The sequence below is a fragment of the Pyrus communis genome, chromosome 1, assembly GCF_963583255.1.
Source record: "Pyrus communis chromosome 1, drPyrComm1.1, whole genome shotgun sequence".
Classification (NCBI taxonomy): domain Eukaryota; kingdom Viridiplantae; phylum Streptophyta; class Magnoliopsida; order Rosales; family Rosaceae; genus Pyrus; species Pyrus communis.
The window spans coordinates 26881581-26901929 of NC_084803.1; the positions used below are offsets into that span (position 1 = coordinate 26881581).

General features: G+C 37.3%; 1 protein-coding gene across 1 annotated transcript; it reads right to left on the bottom strand.

The window, feature by feature from the left end:
• Positions 1-8931: 8931 nt before the first annotated feature.
• Positions 8932-12991, bottom strand: LOC137748314 (pentatricopeptide repeat-containing protein At2g36980, mitochondrial). Its single transcript, XM_068488457.1, has 2 exons — positions 12765-12991; positions 8932-10942 (listed from the first exon to the last, which is right to left on the bottom strand). The coding sequence occupies exon 2, from the start codon at positions 10878-10880 to the stop codon at positions 8997-8999; it is 1884 nt and encodes a 627-aa protein (XP_068344558.1). The 5' UTR covers positions 10881-10942; positions 12765-12991; the 3' UTR covers positions 8932-8996.
• Positions 12992-20349: the final 7358 nt, after the last annotated feature.

A 20349-nucleotide genomic window follows, 5' to 3' on the forward strand; every position in this document is an offset into this window, starting at 1 on the left:
AAAGACATTGGTTTAATTTGCATGAAAAACTTCGAGTTTTACATGGTTGTATTGTTTTATGAAAACTTCGGGTTTCAAAGGCACTAATTTGAAACTTCATGTTCGGTTTCAAAGAAAAAAAAAAAATTGGATTGTAATTTACAAAAGTGGACTACGAGACAAAAATATGTTCTTTTATTGAATTATGGACCGTGGGTCTCTATATTAGTTCAATAGGCCAGGCCCAAATAGGGGATGGCCGTGGAAGCAAGAAAGTATAACAGTTCATGCCATATTGAGGGTAGATGTCTGCAGGCCAAACAGGTGGAAGACCCAAATTGGCGTGAGTTGTGATCAGTGCACCCCAATAAAAGTTGTGTGTGGGCTGAAAACAGAGAGGACCCCAACTTGGGGCTTCAGCTGAGATGAGGGCAGTCCAGCATCATCTGGCTGCATGCCGCAGCAGCAGGGAATATATCAGAAGTTGAGGTGAGCCGAGAAAAATTGAAAGCCCAACTCTTAGGCTTGGGCTTTAGCGCACAATAGGCCTAAAAGATTTGGGCTGTAGAATATGATGCCAAAACAACGTCGTATTGGAGGCGGCTTCAGGCTGCGACTTGGCTCGTCTCGGCTTAACGATTAGGGTTTTGAAAGAAAATCCTATTTTTTACTTCTATTTTCTTGTTTTTCTTTGTACTTGCACAATTCACCATCGCAATATTGAATAACATAAATTTGAGATTCATGCATAATGGTTAATGTTTTCATGCTAGCAGAGCTTATTAAATATCAATTTTGTGTTTTAGAAGAACCTGAATTGTATGGAAACAATAAAAGCCTTTGATTATTAGTTGTAGAATATCCTTCTCCAAAATCCCTTAGTTCCTTAGCGCAGCAATGAGAATGTGCTGATAACATGTTGTAGGCATATTTTACTAAGGGAAAAGAGAGGGAGAGAGTTAGCGCCAGACAAAAAGAGAATAGAAAGCCTTGAGGAATTCTCTATATGTATCCCTCATGCCATGTGCCTTTATTTATACTAATAAGGGAGAGAGAACTTGTTCTCAATACAAGTTGTAAAAGAAAAGCTCTTCTAGATCTCATAGGATTCCTATACATAATCTAGTCGGATTTATACAACCAAATTCCTAATAAAATTAGGACTGCAACCAATACAATTTTTACTTTTTACTAGAATATAGATAATAAGGCTTGGTATGTAATTACAAAGGAGAACATGAAGATATATAGAGATTGAGACTAAACTATTACTCCATTTATCTTCCCTTGGGCAAGACTACTATATTAACTACTATATTAACTTAGTTATGGATTGGAGGCTTTTTTCTTGCTGGAGTGTAATCCATAGCCAGTAGATCATTACTCTCGTCTGGCAGTACTACTCCTTGATCATCATCCTGTTTCTGTTTAAAGGTAGTGTCATGAAGATCATGGCTCTTCTTCTGATGAGCATCAGCAGCTCCCTTACTAACAACTCCCAATTCCAAACTCCTTCCTGCAACAAATTACAACACATTAACACCATACGTTAAAATATTTAGTTCGTTCGATAAATATGTTTATAGTTAAATATAGCAAATAGTCAAGAATTACAAACAATTATTAAGAAGAAAAATATATGTCTACATGATTTACGTACCTTGAGCTGTGATTGAGATGAAACAAAGCAAGAACAAAGCCACAACAACAAGGTTCTTGCAGGGAATCGCAGCCATCGATCCGAACTAGAGTACTGCTCCTTTCAGCTAAGCAAGCTAGTACAGAATTAGTAGTACGAATTAATATTGATCAATTAATCTCTTACTCTCTCTGTCTATCTGCTTGGAGGTTGTTTTGATGGCTAAGGGTCTTTATAGACCGATGAAGGGTACTATACGTACGTCGATTCTTACTAGCTACTAAGGGCTGGTTTGGTATTGCTGTGCTTTGAAAAAAAACTGCTTCTACCGTGCTGTGAGAATAAGCAGCTGTGAAATAAAGCAGCAGAGTGTTTGGTAAACTTTTTTGTAAAAGTGCTATTGAAAAAAAAAAAAAAAAAAAAAAAGCAGTATTAGAGTGTTTGGTAAACTTTTATGTAAAACAGATGTGAAAAAAAACCGGTTTTTCAAAGCTGGGTTTTGCAGCTTCTTATTTTTGGCTTTTTTTCATCCAAAACTGTGAAAAAAAGCTGAAGCTGAGTGTTTACCAAACACAAAAACAGCTCCCAGCTTTTTTTTATAGCAGTTTTTTTCAGAATCATCTCAGTACCAAACCAGGTCTAAGACTTGTGCTGTGATGGACAACATGCCACGTAAGTTTTGTAGTAGTTTCTTCCTCTGCTCTTAACTCTACGTGAGCATAAGGTCTTATGGAGTCAACATCATGTCTCCTGCTGTCTAGTGTGGAAAAGATATATAGCATCCTTGGTCGACAAGCACCCTCCGATACAGTCTTCATATGCATTAATATTATAGTAGATAGGGTGTTAGGTTTCCACCCGTCCGTTCCGAGTTCGAAACTCTTCCTCTCCTAAATTATTATAATAATTTGGTACCCTCCCTTCCCCTCAACAATATATTTATAAATGAAAAAAAATAAAAACTTACAAAGATTGTTGCATGCCATGACTATTAAACATTTTTTTATTTAAACAGATATTGAAGAAAAAAGTACGTAATAATTAAAAACAAGAATCGATATTAATTATTTAGGGTTGTTTGCACTACTAGAAATTAGGACTTGCCTACAAAATTTTGTCCGACGAACACATTTTCGTCAAGAGAAGAAATTTTACTTGACAGATTTTTGAGTTGGCAAGGCAAAGCTGATCAACATTTAGGGTTACTCAAAACCTTTACATGATCAAAGTTATTCGCAGGGCAAGGCACAATTTTGGCGCCAAGAGGTAAAAAATGGCATGCAATATCTAAAGGTTTGCCCAACAAATCTAGTGTTCATCGGCTAGGTACATCATGCTTTCTCCGGTGTCCATCTGACACAAACCAAGTATGCTCTGGATTTTCTAAAACACACGAACATGCTTGACTGCAAGCTGGCTACTACACTAATTGCCTCCAGATCACAGCTTTCTAATCAGGATGGTACTCCTCTTTCTGATCCCACTGAGTTTTGTCACCTCCTTGAGTCATTATACTATCTCACTTTGACTTGTCCTGATATGCCTTTGCGGTGAATCATATTTCTCAGTTTATTACTCATTCTACTATGTCTCATTTGCACTATTCTAAAAAGGCGGTGCTAGGCGACTGGCTACTGCTCCGGTTAATCATTAGGCATTTGAAAATTAAGAAAAGGCGCCTAGACCTGCTTAGGCGCCCGCCTAGCCCACCCAAACATGCCTAGATCGTGACTCCCATTTAGACAAAAAATAGAAAACTTTCATTTTACAGTTTATTTTTTTAATAAATTGTAAGAGACTTGTCACATACTTAGAGGAACACACATTATATGCTTATTCCCCATGTTTTCATTAATCATTATGTTCCAATACTTTATAATCTATATGTCATTAAACATTATGTACTTTTTAAGTATAAATAAACACTTATTTATACAATATATAATAAATTTACTTAAATCCGCCTAGTCTGCCTATGCCCCAATCTAGGCCCTGCCTAAGCTCTTACGCCCTAGGCCCCAGCCCACCGCCCGATTAGCGCCTACTGTCTTTTACAACCTTGCTCAATTGCTGCCAAATGTGTTCTTCATTATTTTAAAGGTTCATTAGACTTGGGTTTTAGTGTTTTGGCCTCACCGTGGTCCACTTGTTCTCTATGGCTATTTTGATGATGATTAGGCAGGTTGTCTGGACACCCATTGTTCAACATTTGGGTATCTTCTTTCTTTAGTGCCAATCTCATGTCCTAGAGCTCTACAAAGCAGCCTACCGTCTTGTGTTCTAGTGCAGAGTCTGAGTATCATGCTCTTGCTCCCACCTATGCTGAATCTCTTCGGGTCTCTGTAAAGTCTAGACTTATGTGTGTTGGCTTTCTTTGTTGATAATGTAATATGCACCATATGCTCAAATTAGTTTAGGACATACTATGCACAAAGGGTTGCTATTGTTGGAATATGTACTCAAGGTTTTGGGCCATCACTTCAAAGGTTTGTTCATGCATATTCATTTCATGTTTAAAATTTCTACTACCTTTTGATTAGTGATGTTGTATGATCATAAATTATAGCTGCCTTCCAGCTAACTGGGCACATAAATTAAGACAGTCCATATGGGTTGACTGACACATTTTTGCTCAAGGACTGCTTTTAGCCCTTGATTTGCTCAAATCGTTTTCTGGGTTGACAAATGTTTCTTGTACTTGCTAGCTTAAAACATACAATCTTTTTGCTTAAAAACAATTCTTAGGGCTGATTTGTTCTTTGGTTGTCCAGATTAAATTTTAGAGAGATAAAGTGCATTTAAAGCTCTTGAGCTTGCCTTTTCCTTATTTATGGAACCCTAACTGCCAAATCCTTTTTCATGCCTTAAATTCTCAATCATTGAGAAATAGGTTTGCATTGTTTTCATAGTCTAGCTTTAAGTTTCAAATCTTCATTTAGACCTAGTTTTCGGATTCATGTTGGTTTCTTCCTTCAACCATTTGACTGAAGAAACTGATTGGTCTTTTGAATCTAGATTTCACATTATCATCATCATATAATTTGTATTGAGTGTATTGGTCTTGGTGCCACAAGAAGAAGAGTTCAAGGTTGGAGCTGCCTCCTAGTGAAGATTGAAGACATTTCCATCTCGTGCAAAGTAAAGTTGCTCTATAGATTAGATCTAGAAATTAAGCCTAATATGGTACTTTGTATGAATCTTATTTGCTTTGTGGATTGGACTTCGTGGAGTCCCTAGTTTTTTAAGCCAGATGTGGGCTTTTCCGATCAAAACTTTTTGTGTTTCTTCATGCTTAAACTTACTTACATATCCATATATGTTCATGGTATGTTGTATGAACTAGTTAGTTGATAAACTGATATGTGAAGGTGCTTAACTATGTGCTGCTGCATTGTGAGATATAACTGTGTTGTTGTTAACTAGGCTAACGTACTAGTCTACTAAGTTTGTTTCCTGGTTTAGTTATGATGAATTTGTTCTTGTTAACTAGTTCATGTGTCTAGTTCACATCACTTATTTTAGCTATTAATATGTGTACTGGACTATTTTTTACTAGGACAACTTACAAAAGCTAAGTTTGATTGGTTAATTTGTGTTTGATTAACTAACAAATTTGAACTTAGTTAATTGGTGACTTTGACTAGTCAATCTAGCATACTTTAATTTTTAATTACGGGATATTCCGGCTAATACCAAATTTAGTATCCTACTTACATCGTGAACTTTAGTGTGTGCTTTCTACGCCCACTTATCTTTTTTGTGATAGTCTCAGTACTACCTACATGGCAGCTAATCTGGTTTTTCATACTCGCACAAAGCATATAAAGTTGGATTATCATTTTGTTCACAAACGTGTTAAGCTTGGCATACATAAAGTACAATTCATTCCACCCTTGGATCAAGCTATGGATCTAATGACCAAAGGTCTCTAAACCGCAGTTTCTTCTGCTTCGATCCAAAGTTATCTCCTCTCGGCCGTCCAATTTGTGGGGTGATGTTGGAGTCTTGTCAAAGTCAACTATATCTTTAAGGATTAGGAATTAATATTGTAATCTGATTCTCATTGTACTTTTTGATAGGATGAGATTCTTACTTGTACACCAAGCATATACATTGTATAAATATACGCCTTTGTGTTATGAGTAAATCATTCAGAAAATACCTTCTATAGCTTCATTTTCTTCGTTAGGGTTTAGATGTTGCATTGTTTTGAGAAATAGAGACCGAGGAATGTCTTAATTTTCCAAACAAGATGTGTAGGGGCACGTACGTATTCTTTTCCAGCATAATAACTAGGGAAGAGTTTGTGAAGTTGACAATTTCTACCAAGTATCAAAATAAAAGGAAATATTGCAACCACTGATCAGAAATGGACAGAAATTAGGTTGAAGAGCAGCCTGCATTATTTACACACAAAAACACACGCACACACGCACACACACACACCCCTGGAGCAGGTGCTAGAGTGTCCCATGCATGTGTATGCATAAGGGTCCGCCTATGCATTTTTAGTCAGATTAGTAGGGCTGGAAATCCAAATCAAACTTATCAAATCATAATAATCGACTGATATTGAATCGAATCTAACGAACTTTAATCGAAGATATATTCATTTTTTATTTCCAATTTTACAGCTTAAGGAAAGAGAAATTGAAAGAAAACAATTACACAGACATATCTGTCTGATATACAGAACGCATGCAGATGATAGGGTTCTGGAAGAAACCATGCATTAAATAATGAAGGGATAAACGGAAACACTGGTGGGACTGAGATCATTTTCAGACAAGGAGATGAACAATGTTGTGTACCAAAATCACGTGGGACGCGGTGGTCTTATTCCTAGTTGGTGGGCCTTTCTTGTCCTCAACATTGAAAAGTAATCCTCTCCGAATCTCTTCCACCTAATCCTCTTCATCAAACAATCTAGACTCTTGAAATTTAATCCAACAATCCAGATTCTTGAAATTTAATCCAACAGCTATAATTATTATAACTTTTAAAGTGGGCCCCTGTTTTTAGCCGTTGGATCAAATTTCAATGGCCTGGATTGTTTGATGAGGAGGATTAGGTGGAAGAGATCCAGAAAGGATCCTTTTCCCTCAACATGGATCAAATAATATGCATAGACATGAGGGACGTTCCTAACATTTTGGGAGCCATGTGCGAATTTAATAAAATAACCATCCTTATTTAAAAATTAAAATTAAAATTTTGGCTTGTGGCGATGGAAGAATTGGCACGTGTAGTGGCGCTTGATGATTCTTCACGAGTGTGACGAAGAACACAAAGAGCTTTCTGAGTCTTTTGGGCGTTTGAGAGTGTTTGGGGCTTGAGAGCTTTAGCATCTGAGTGTGTGGAAGAATCTCTAACCTTATTTGTTTTGATTGTGGACTTCATTCATTAACAAAAGAACCGTGATTTGACTTCATCAATTAATTCAAATAAATTAATATGTTTGATTTAAATTAAAATTAATTAAAGAATTAATAAAGATAATTCATTAACTATTTTCTGCCAAATGCTGTCGTGTGACGTCCTTGGTGACTCGTTCGGGTTTGATGAGTCACACGTCATATGTACAATTTGTGAAACACATGGTTCATGGCAAGTAAGCTCTGACATCTCAAAATCTAATGTGTCGGTGAAAATTTATTTCACCAAAATTTTGACGTTTACACACTTGTGTTTGTGGAAGAAGGCAATACACGAGTTAGGTTTTAATTGCTAGAGAAAAGTGGAAGAAAGTAACACACAAATTTTTTTATTGCTAGAGAAAAGTGAAAAATTAATATATTAAGTATAGATTCTACTCAATTAATTCTAATATAAATAAAATCATATAATGATGAATTTTCTTTTTAATCAAAAAAACTTCTTTATTAAAAAAGTTATACTTTAATATATAGGATCGGTTCTAGTAGACAAGGTCGGCTATGGTTATAGGGAAATCAGATTAAGCTTAAGATATATAGGGATAATATTACAAAAATATGAGAATAAGCGAACTTAAATTACAAATGGTACAAGCTAATTGCTCGTGCACCACAAAAGCCTTAATTACTCCTCGCTAATTGGAACATAATGGATTGCACATTGATACGCTAGTATATTGAGATAAGTACATAAGATGAACATAATAAATTAGATGATTTAAATAGAGGTGAAATTAATTAGGAAGTCTTAATTAATCATGTTAACAATTAGATGTTACTTTTAGGCCTTACAATACGGTTTGGGTTATCCGGGCCCATTGGGCCAAAACGCATTGGGCTTCATTTAAATACATGATAACTAAAATGACAAAAGGCCCAAAGGCCCATCCTTCTACGTGAAGCCGGCCCTATAGGAGGGAGAGAGTGTGAGTCGCTAAAATGACTTGTGTAAGATTATCAAATGGACCTTATAATTTCAAAGGTCGGCAACGGCATGCTTCTATGTCTGCGAACAGTAAAACACGCGTATAGGTGTGAGTTTACTGACACGATCAATCTGGAGTTCTTGCGCGACATTGTAAATACATGTCAAGCAATAAACTTTAAGAATTGCAATACTGCTAATAATCTTTTGACATGAGATACCGACGTTGCCTTTTGGATATGACATTGACTATTTGGTGATACAACACGACCACTCTTTCCTTGTTGGGGTCCTTGATTTGTTCATAGAGGCGTGTGAGTATACCACATGAATTCTTATATGTCTCAGTTAAGTCCCATAAACTAGGGAAATCATGTTACGGGTTTGACATAAACTTTTAATAATGTGGTTAAGATTATTGAGTTAGAAAATGATCTAATTAAATTGTAATTCCAATCGGGTGTGTTCTCCAATGTAATCCTACATTGACTTGAATAATCATGACACACGGTTACGTGTCGCCCATGTCATGTGGAGCCTTTTGATGAATAACCGCAAGTAATGCTATGGAGACTAAATTTGCAAACTAAATGATGTGTTACCAATAAGAATGAGCATATTTATCAACGCTTGAGTAATAAACCAATCATCAACTTCCATGTCCTTTAGTTTCTAAAATTTTGTTTACAAATTTAGTCTCTCTAGTATTACCTATAACCACATTGTCCTCCAAGAACTCAAAGAGGATTTGATTTAATTCATTAAGTAATCATGTTAACACTAATCACCACTTAAACTTCAAATTGTACATGTTAAAACTTGGCACTAGATGAAACCCAACATTAACAGCAAAACTCTCATGCATGACCCGTGATGCTAAAGGCAAAGTGGTGAGCCCAAATCCTGAAGGAAGGTAAGCTCATTGGGCCACAAGCGCAATGGGAGACCTCAAATCTAATAGCGTAGGGAATCGGTTACATTTACAAATTCTGAATTTGGAGTAAAACTCATATTTGTTTCAAATTTGAACACCAACACAACAGCATGGATTCCTCATTTCAAAATCAATGAAAGTTAATACATTACATAACTCATCGTTCATACACGAATACGAATGCTTCCCGGCTACAAAAGCCTTTACCTTGTTTCTCACTTGTATCCAACTACAACCGGGCATTTTCTTCACCCCTTGATCAACCATCATCTTCCTAACCATTTCTGCTTCCTTCCATTGCCCGCTCGCACAATACAAATTTGATAGTGACACATAACTCGCCTCTTTATGCGGCTCTAGTATCTTCAGACTTTCGCCCCAACTTTTTCCAAATCCTATGTCCCCCTGCGCAGAACATGCCCCGAGCAGAGCTTCCCATGAGCTGGTCTCACCACCACCTACTTCCGAGTACTTATCTACCAGTTCTTTTGCTTCCGCTAAGTAACCACCTCTGCCAAGCATATCCACCATGCATGTCACATGATCCATTTCGGGGGAAAGGCCATAAACTGATCTCATTGTTTCAAAAAGCACATGACTTTCCTCTATAAGCCCAGCATGGCTGCAACTCATCAGCAGGCCAATGAAGGTCACATTATCCGGTTTTACTCCGTTTTCCACCATCTCTTCAAAAACCTGTACAGCTTGGATAGCTTGCCCATGCAATCCAAATGCAAATAACATAGCATTCCAAGATACTAGATCCTTGTCAGGAATATTACGGAATATACGAACTGACCCTTCTAAATCCCCACATTTAGCATACATGTTAACTAAGCCATTCCCAATAAAGACATAAGCATGGAAGCCGTATCGAAGTATGCAACCATGGACCATCTTACCATGTCCAAGTACTGCCAAGCTTGAACATGCATGAAGGACAGCTCCAAATGTGAAGTCATCTGGTTGCACTCCACTTCTCACCATATCCACAAAGAAGCTACCAGCTTCTTCCCCAGGTCCATTTTTTGCAAATCCAGCGATCATAGATGTCCAGGAAACAATATTCTTTTCAGGGGCCCGCTGAAATACAAGAAGTGCTTCGTGAGTATTCCCCAGTTTCATGTAGGTATCAATCATGGCATTCCAGGACACTTGTGTTAGAGTTCCAATGGATTCAAAAATCTTTATTGCATTTTCATGGCAGCCTACTTCAGCATAAAAACTTAAAACCGAGTTCTTGACCTCTGCAGCAGAGCTCCAACCACTTTTAATGACAAGAGCATGTACCATGCAACCACACCAAAATTCTAATGCTTCAGCACAAGCATTCATGAGAGCACTGAAAGTCCATTGATCTGGCTGACGCATACTCTCTGTCATCTCTTTCAACAAAGTCAAACAAGACTCCACTTCTCCATTTCGTGCATAACCGGCAATCATAATATTCCAAGCTATCTCAACCCTTTTTGGCATCATAGAAAACACTTCATGGGCAACGTCGAACTGAGCAGAGTTTGTCTGTGCAAATAAAAACGAACACCAAGACACCTCATTCCTATGTTTCATTTCTTCAAAAACTTTCCTAGCACTCAAGGGATTCGAACACTTCCCATACATATCAATAAGCGCATTATTAACCGGCAAGTAAGACCGGTAACCCAAAACAGTAACTAGCGTGTGAATTTGGGTTCCACACTGAAGCTCATATGCACCAGCACACGCACTTAAAGTTGCAGTGAGGGTAAAGTGATCTGGCCTAGTGTCAGAGATTCTCATGCACTGGAAAAGCGAGAGAGATTCGTTATGAAAATCCAGTTGTGTATAGCTAGTAAGCATTGCATTCCAAGCAATAGAGTCTCTGAAAGGCATTTCGTTGAAAATTTTGCGAGCACTTGTTATTTGGCCAGATCTTGCAAGGGCTACTATCTTTGACGTTGTATGAAACAAATTTTGAGTGCATATCATTCTACTTTAGGAGTTCTAAGACAAGCCCATTAATCTACAAAACCGTTTTGTGTAGGAAAATGCTGCCAGTAGCAAACAAAAAGTGTGAGATAAATAAGATAAAGATTGATTACAGAAAGACTACCACAATATAGCAATAAATCTGAGAAGTCAAATGCAGGCCGTAGGGAATAGAGCAACTGGTGCAAAAATTCATGGCACAGCACAAGCTTAGGCAATAAAGAAAGATACCCCGCACAGATTCATAATATAAGATTCAAATCCTAAATGCAGGAATCACTCTATTTTCTCCTCATTCACATTTGTACTTGTAGGTTTACAACCATCCTAGTAAAACTTTCATTTTATTAAGAGAAAAAGAAACACCATATTCTACAACGAGGCTTTCCCCAAAATATGAAGTAATAATTAAAACATATAAGTCCATTTTATTTGAACCCTGTATAAGTGCATTAGTTTTTCATTCACAATTAGTTATGACAGAATGTATCTTGAAATAAACTTCTCAACAAAGTTGTCACGCAGCCTAAACACAAGAACATTCTCTATCCCATATTAAAATATACCAGATTTAAACACTCTGGGACTCTGGATTAGGCCATTTTTGGTCGAAGTGAGGTTGAGAATTTAAGGAAAAATACGAGTCCAATAACAGAGAGTGTTAAGTACCCAAAACATGCCATGTATTGTAATTTTAATGCTGTCTACATCAAGTCTTAAGACTCAAAAGAATCACCATGAAGAAGAGCATCATGGTTGTTATACCACCTGGCAAACAGAAAAAAAAGGTCAAAATTGTTGCAGGTATTTGGAGACAAATTTGGAAATTCCAACTCTCACACGGAAAGGGTAAATGGTTAACAAGCATTTCCTTGTTAGGTTGTCTAGATTGCATGACTTTTTTAACATATTTCTTCAAAGGGTGACTGTTTAAGGTGACTAGCATGATTTTTGCCCTAAATTTTGAGCTGACATACAGGGGAAAAAATTAGCAAGAAAAACGATCACAACCAGATATGTTTGACAGACAAGTAAGTGATTCGTGAGTTGTGATAGCCAAGACTCAAGACTGGCAAGAGTACATTAGAGTTTACTCAGAATGTACGTGAGGCATATACTAATCATGTAGACAACAATCGTGCTGGCATAAGATTTGGGGAAGAACCAAGCCGATTAGAGAGTCCAAGTCTAGTCGGTTGCATCCTGACTGGTGGAGATTTGAGTTTTACACGTTAAAATCATTGTCTTGTACATTACTGACATGTGGAGCTTTGATTAAACAATTAAATCGAAAACATAGTAAATATACAGCAACCTGGGTTTGTTAAGACAATCCAGTTACATTTGTAATCTTTCCAACTATAATCAGCGTATGTTTGAACATATATGTGGGATTGTGCAATTTGTTTGTTAAGGCTGAACAAAACGTAAACGTGAAGACTGAAGATGAAGAATAGATCCAAAACTGGACTGGGGCCGGAGAAGCAACTAGGTTTGGGGCCTGAGTCATCCATGGGGGGAAATATAAAACGTAAACCCTAAACCCCGGGTCAGAAGACTCAGAACCTAATCTCACTTGGCTAACTGCATTCTTGTGTTAACAATGAAAGAACAATAAACCTTTCAATACTGATAACGACAACAGGTTGGATGACGGAACAAATTACTAACTTTATTCCTTAAATGTTTCAGTCAAAAACAATGTACGAACATCCACAACTACTCAAAACTAACTAGTCATAGCTAAACCAATTACCAACAGAAAAAACAGAAAGACATATTACAGAAATTAAAGCATGATTAACCATTAAAATTAATTTCCGAAAAGATGTATAACAAACATAATAATCCAATAAATTGAAGGAAATGAGGATGATTAAACACCTGGAAAGCTAGCTTTAAGGCGACAGATGGTGCTGGGATGGTTCAAAGTCACAACAACTTTGCCACTTTGTCTGCTCACACTTAATCAGGAAAAGATAGAATATGTGCTAGTTACCCAATTCGCTCAAACCCGCTTCCAATTCCGGCGCCGCTGTGCGTGCGTCCTCATCGCTGCCAAAGCTCCATTTGTGGAGGCTGGTGGCGGTGGATACAGAAACAGAGAGAGGGATGAGTCAATTACACTAAATCTTTATCATATTTTCACAAGACCCCTTCATATTTGTAAAATTTTACTAACACCCATTAAATTTTAATTCACTTGCACATAAGAAACTATTTTAAAAAACAAATTTACCCATGAAATTAGTTGCATAAGAAAAATGTAAACTTATACAAAGAAATAGAAAAATCAAAACACCAAAACACCCTGCCCGTTGGGCAAGGGCAATACAATGGCAGTTACTATTCACTACAAAAGGTAATTGTTTTCTATAGAAGTATATTTGTGCAACCTTGTTATCTTATTTATTTGCATTTACTTAGTTAGTTTTCATTTGTTGTAGTGTTTTATGTTATTGTCTTTTTATTATAGATCCATTTGATAAAGTTGACAATTGGAAGTTAAATAGAGCAAATAGCAGCAATTTTGGACTTGGATTGGATAGCATGTGTGGACTACACAAGGGCTAGACGTTTTTGGAGTTTAAATGGTGTTAAACATGTGCCGAAATCTAGAGGATTTGAAGTTGAGACTTGAAAGACAAGGATTGCATGAGGAGAAAGAGTTCTAGTTGGAGTCAAACACTACCTAGATATAAGGCAGTTATTATCTTATATTATCTCTAGCTGCAAAGAAGAGTCCTAATCATTTTGAAACATTCTCCAACTGTTTCCTTGCAGTCCTTCAATAACTTAAACATTTCATCATAATTCCTACAACTTTTGGTCATAACAATTCATCCAGAAGTCATTCAAATCATCCATTGAACACGCAAAAGTCCAAAGTTCTTTCTTTTCTTCATTAGTTTCAATGTTTATTACAACTTTCTTTTCAATTATGATGAACATGTGTAACTAAGTTCTTTTTAGTTAGAGGTAAATTCGAAGCTATGAACATATGTTTTATATGAATTGATTACATTCAATTATTATTTCATAAAACGTGAATGTGATTTACTTATCCTGTTTATAGAGAACTTATTCTTGTATGTTTATTAAGGATGCATACTTAGTTTGCATGCAAAGATTTGGACCTACAATGTAAGTGAATTTCACCTAATCTTTATGAACTTGTATTAACAAGTAGTAAAAATCAATGAACGTTGATTAAGTTAAGTTAAATCTTTGCAAGAGAATCATGCTATTCATAGTTACAATTGATTTGTCAATGCTTATGATTTTCACAGAACTTAATGACCTTTGATATGTATTTCTATCATGTTGTTCATAGTTAGAAAACTTGAGAGGAATTATTTGAGTTGTGCAACGCTTTGTCCAATTCAATGAGCTTAGGAAAAACTGGGAGTCAATTAGTGTTATTCACGGTTAATTGGAGCATTGTCATTCACAATTTATAGAAAGATAACTAAAAATCAATTTGTATGCATATGTATCCTGTGTAGAGAAGAATCATTTAGCAAGCCTTTCATCCATCAATCACCTAAAGTTTAATTGTTTGCTGCTTCTTTGTTTAATTGTTAATTTTGGTTTCAATTCTAGTTAAGTAAATTCATTCAAATCCCCAATTCTTTTTTAGTTTGTTTAATTTAGCTTTTAATTTTATTTGTGTACTTTATTAAGGATCATAGTGTAAAAGATAAGATTTAGAAGTATTTGTGACATTTCACATCGTCCAAGGGTGTGATCCTTATATGGATATTCCCACTCTACCTAGCACGAGGCCTTTTGGGAGCTCATTGGCTTCGGGTTCCGTAGGAACTCCAAAGTTAAGCGAGAAGGGGGCTAGAGCAATCCCATGATGGGTGACCTACTGAGAAGTTGCTCGTGAGTTCCCAAAAACAAAATCGTGAGGGAATGGTAAGCCCAAAGCAGACAATATCGTGCTACGGTGGTGGAGCGGGCCAGGGAAATGATCCGCCCCGAGCGGGGATACTAAACTGACACACCCCGACCGAGATCAGGGCATGCTGGTCGTCATGTGGAAGTGACGTAACCATGTGCACAGTGCGGAAGCTAATAAAATAATAATAAAAATAGTACGAATAAATAAAATCCAGCTTTACACAAAGTAATAACATACATGTGCAAGCGTAAGTGTGAAACAAAATTCAGAGCACGAAGACCTAATGCAGTCCAGGAGAAAACGACACTACAAAAGCACACCAGAAGGTGGTCCTACATTGGTAACAATCTGTCAGATATGTCGGGGAAATCCTCAGGGAAGCCACCAAAAGTGCTAGCCAACTAGAACCTGGAGGGGCGCAAAACAAAAAGTGTGAGTGGGCAAAAACAAAGTTTTTAAAAAACCATTTCATAAACAAGTTCTAACCCATCGCCGTAAAACCTGTATACTTCTCAGAAAAGTAGAATATAAATATATATAAGTCATGCTCAGAAATATGCCATGTCAAATGTCTCTAAATAGAATGCAAGTGCTCAGTAATATCAAATCAATGTCATGTAATTTGTCAGCCGGAGTCACCTAACGTGACCTGTACAGCTGAATCTAGAGCTCAAATCTCCATCTCACTAACTATACCTGCACACGAGTCGGAACCACCTAAAGTGGTCTGTACGACAGGACTGGGTGTAATATAAATACGCTCAAGTGCTACGATCACGTGAAGGCTGGGCGAATAATCGTAGGTCACCTACGAGTCGGAACCACCTAAAGTGGTCTGTACGACAGGACTGTGCACCTAACTTGGATCCAAGATGAGCGTGTGGTGCGAGAGGTGAACATCACGTGAAGGACTGTGCCCTACTCTGGGCGGGAGCACTAACACCGGGGGTGCAGGTTATGAGCTCTCTAAGCATCTCAAATCACTATTGAACGTAAACATAAATCATAACTCACTTGGCACTTACATGTGCGTCCGCAGTACCAAACATATATAAACATATGCAACTCATGATGCGTAAATAAATGGCAAACTATAGCATGGCATATAAACGTATAATGTTTCATATCAATTTCTGGGAAAAACATAAGTATATAAGTATATACGGAAAACCAAAAGCCCACTCACTGGTATGTAGAAGGGTCGTAACCCTCTTGCCTCGAGTGACCGCGCTTGTCCTCGGGATAGGTCTCACCCATATGCGAAACAACTATAAAAACGTTAATTTTAAAACACATAACCAACCTTAAGAAATAACTTCTCATACAATGCTCAAATGGGGTGAATGAATACACCAATGTGATCTACTCAACCTGAAGAACATCCCCATATTTTTAGAAAAAATTTTCACCGTCGCACGTGCCCCCACGCGCCGGCCACGCGCATGCACGTGCCTAGCACACTAATGGCATCAGTTAACCCCATCAGGAATATTCCCACATCGCCCAGGGGTGTGATCCTTATATGGATATTCCCACTCTACCTAGCATGAGGCCTTTTGGGAGCTCATTGGCTTCGGGTTCCGTAGGAACTCCAAAGTTAAGCGAGAAGGGGGCTAGAGCAATCCCATGATGGGTGACCCACTGGGAAGTTGCTCGTGAGTTCCCAAAAACAAAACCGTGAGAGAATGGTAAGCCCAAAGCGGACAATATCGTGCTACGGTGGTGGAGCGGGCCCGGGAAGTGATCCGCCCTGGGCCGGGATGTGACATATTAGTTTGTAAATATTTCTATAGTTTGTTAAGGTTTGTTATTTGGACAGTTAGGATTTGTTGTTTGTTATAGTTGGTGAGCTGTTAATCATCTGTGTGATGATATATTGTATAAATACTAAACTCTGTAATCTTATTTGGTAATCAATGAGAAGAAAATTTTCCTATCATGGTATCTTTCGCCATTGTCAAACGACCTATCCGTTTTCTTCTTCTTCTGCTGCTTCCCCTTTTCTCTCACTGAAACCCTAAATCGCAACCATGGCGACCGTTGATTCTCCTTCCTCTGATTCAGATTCTTAGATTCATCAGCCTCCAATTCCAAATTCGTGCCCTAATCTCTCTGGCACTTCTTCAACTGCATCGATTACGATCAATAACATTGGTTCCATGGTGCCAATCATGCTCACCACAACCAATTACCTCACATGGAGTGCATTATTTGCTCCGATCTTTTGTCGCTACAACCTCACTGGCATCATTGATGGATCTATGGTCGCTTCACCTAAATTCGCCTCGCAGTCTCACATCCATGAACTCCGTTCAAGACTTCGCACAATTATGAAAGGCACCTCCACTGTAGCTACATATCTTCAACAGATTGAGGAGATCGCTGATGAGCTTGCAAGAGCTAGAGCTCCTATTGCACTCTCTGAGCTCATATCTGTTACATTTCATGGCCTTCCATCGGAGTATGAATCTTTTGTTGATGCAATCCACTTCTGTCTTGGATCGACAACCATTGATGAACTACATGGTTTGCTACTGAGCAAAGAAATTCAACTTGCAAATTGCAAGACCTCAACTGCCTCAGGTTCTTTTCAGGCTTTTCACTCTGATCTTGGATCATCTGCTGGCATTTTTCTTCTCCTGCCTCAAAACCCTAATTCTCAGGCGTTTGCTTAGAATTTCACCAATTTCAATTAACCTCACGATTGTGGTCAAGATTGCAAGTCTCAGTTCACCAATCAGCGTCAAAATTACTCCAACTCCGGGCTTAATAACCAGTGTCAGAATTCCTTTCGCAACAATTATCAGCACACAAATCGTGGTGGTTGATTTGGTTCTCAATTTTTTGGTCGTCGACTTACCTGCCAAATATGTCGTCAAAATAATCATAAGGCTGCTAAATGTCTTCATCGCATGAATCCTTAATTTGGCTCAAGATCTTATCAATATGCAATGTGTGCTAACACTAGTCAATCATCTCATACTCCAACTTGGCTTCTTGACTCTGGTGCCAACTCCCATACGACAAATTCGACTGCAAACTTGCAAAGTTTAGAACCCTACACAGGACCCGACCAAGTCTACATTGGTGATGGCAAATGTTTGCCGATTCTTCATTCTGGTTCCTCTACTCTTCGTACTACTCATCATGATTTTGCTCTTAGAAATGTCTTACATGTTCCTAATTTAAAGCAAGACCTATTATCTTTGATCGGAGACCTAAGCCTCATGCGCCCACGAGGTTGGGAGGGGAGGTTAGGTCAACGGATCTTCGATACCTAAGTTAGTTTCTCTGAGAGAGTAAAGTGTTTAGGGCCTTTTTAGGATTGCCAAAGCTCTGAAAATTTGGTAGACTATGGGGTATTTATAGGGATAGGGACGGCCATATAGTGTTTAATGGAGAGATATTCTCTAAATATTCCCAAGATATTCTCTAAATATTCCCAAGATATTTAAAAGGAAATAATATCTTGAGATAATGGAGTAATTATCCCTAATTGATTTAAATTAGGATTACTTACTTAGTCAATCTTCAATTGGGAATGTATTAAAGATAGGATTTGGGTAATTAATCATTATCTTTAATTCTTTGCCAAAGGCAAGTGAGCTGTAGGCAGTTGTGTTCAGCTACTGAGTCCTCCAGGGATGTGAGCTGCGCGTAGGAGCATCTAAGAAGTATGCCCATTTATTGAGGGCAATCTTGTCTTTCTTGAATAAAAATCCACGTGTCGCCTCTAGAATTTTTAGGATTATTTTAGGCTCCACAAATAGTAATCAATATTTTGTGCAGAAACAATTATCTATAGTTTGTTAAAAAAGAAAAACATCAATTCTCACACAGTAGTTAATTGTTTCTACAAAATATGTGCTGGTGTTTTATTTTTGTCGTTCAAACTGTGCATAATTAGTTCGTAGGAGGAAACGAATTGAAACAAAAATATAATGAACGAAAAGGCCACACTTTATGTAATGGTAAAAGGAATAGCAAAAAAGTCGGAACCTTTTTTTCTTAGGAAAACCATGTGATGATGGTTTACTGAAGGGGGAAAAAAAAAAAAAAGCATGATCTAAAAGAAGGAGAGAAGAGGAGGGGTGACATGTTTGTGTTGAAGGCCGGCAACGGAGTAGGACAAAAATTGAGTTATTTTTGTTATAAAATTAAAAGAATAAAGTCGCGATGAATGAAGAAAAGTAGTTGAAGAATTACAAATTTAAGGGTTAATAGATTATTTGTTTCTGAAAGTGAATGTTTCGAATTTTTCAGACTGTTCATATTAATGCAATTTTTATTTCTGTGTCAACTTTAGACTGTGATAAATGGACTCTATTAAAACAATGAGATATACAAGATTTGTTGTTAAACAACAATCTCAATAAGAATTTGGCTGAATTCCAGCATTTACCATCCCAAAATGAAATTTTAATATTTTAGGATCTTACATTTTTTTATTTTATTATTTGTTTACTTTCTCTCCCATTTGCATTCATAAGGTTTTGTAGAGTTAGGTTACATTATAAATAGTTCATCTGGGCTTTAGGTTTGTAATCAATTATATTATTATCAATTAAACTTTTAGAATTTTTTTTTTATTTCCTCACGGATTCCGGGAGCTTATTTGCTAGTAGATTCTAGCGTCGGAACTTTCTTTGATTTTCTTTGTCATACATCCGCTGCGTCACACAGCTCTAGACAAAATTACGTAACCAACAAACAAAAGTAACAAGATGTGCGCATAACTTAAATATTTATTAAGAAACAACCATGAATGTATATAGGATATGCACGTCAAACAACCAAAGAGGCCACACGTGCCAATATGAACACCACAATATCACAATTACAAAAGCACCAACAATACAATACAATACAATTCCTCAACAATGGGGGATCCACATCTAACCTCGTAACACTCGCGAGGACTGAACCGTGGAAATCGTAGAACCACAAAAAAAAAGAAGAAAAAAGCCATTACGAAGAAAAGACCGCGCACCATTTGATGATGTTGCAACCGTCCGTATAAAAGCACTACTGTGAGTCACCTCCAACAAACGCCAAGCGTCCTCCTCATAGTCTTTGTCATGCGCATAACCCAAATGAAAAACTAAAGTCCCCACCTTAACTCTGAACAACAACCACTGCTCAAATATCCGAGTTTGATGCGTAAGGCTAGGGGGCTAGGGTTTAGATTTTTTTTTTTCTGGTATCAATAGCATTATTGAATACATAAATTCGAGTCATCAAATAAAAAAAGAATGTGAACATATGCGGCAAAATACAAAGGATTTAGCTCTGAGAGATTTATCAGTCTACCGGTACACGGATCAGTACACCAAGTGTCATAATTTAATTTAAGAAAAATTATTTCTTTTCAAGTATCCATCCACTTATATTGTGACCGAATAGTGTTCCCAGTTTACTAAAGAAAAAAAATCTCCTTACCTCTACAAGCTGCAACCCATGGACTAGACCTAATGTAGGTTTGCATTTTGGGCATAAATTAACTTTTCTATTAACCCTTCTTAAGAAGAAAAAAAACTGAGAAATGTAGAAAAGCATAAAATT

Coding starts and splice junctions, on each gene's coding strand:
- LOC137748314 (XM_068488457.1), bottom strand. CDS start 10,880: ATGATATGCACTCAAAATTTGTTTCATACAACGTCAAAGATAGTAGCC.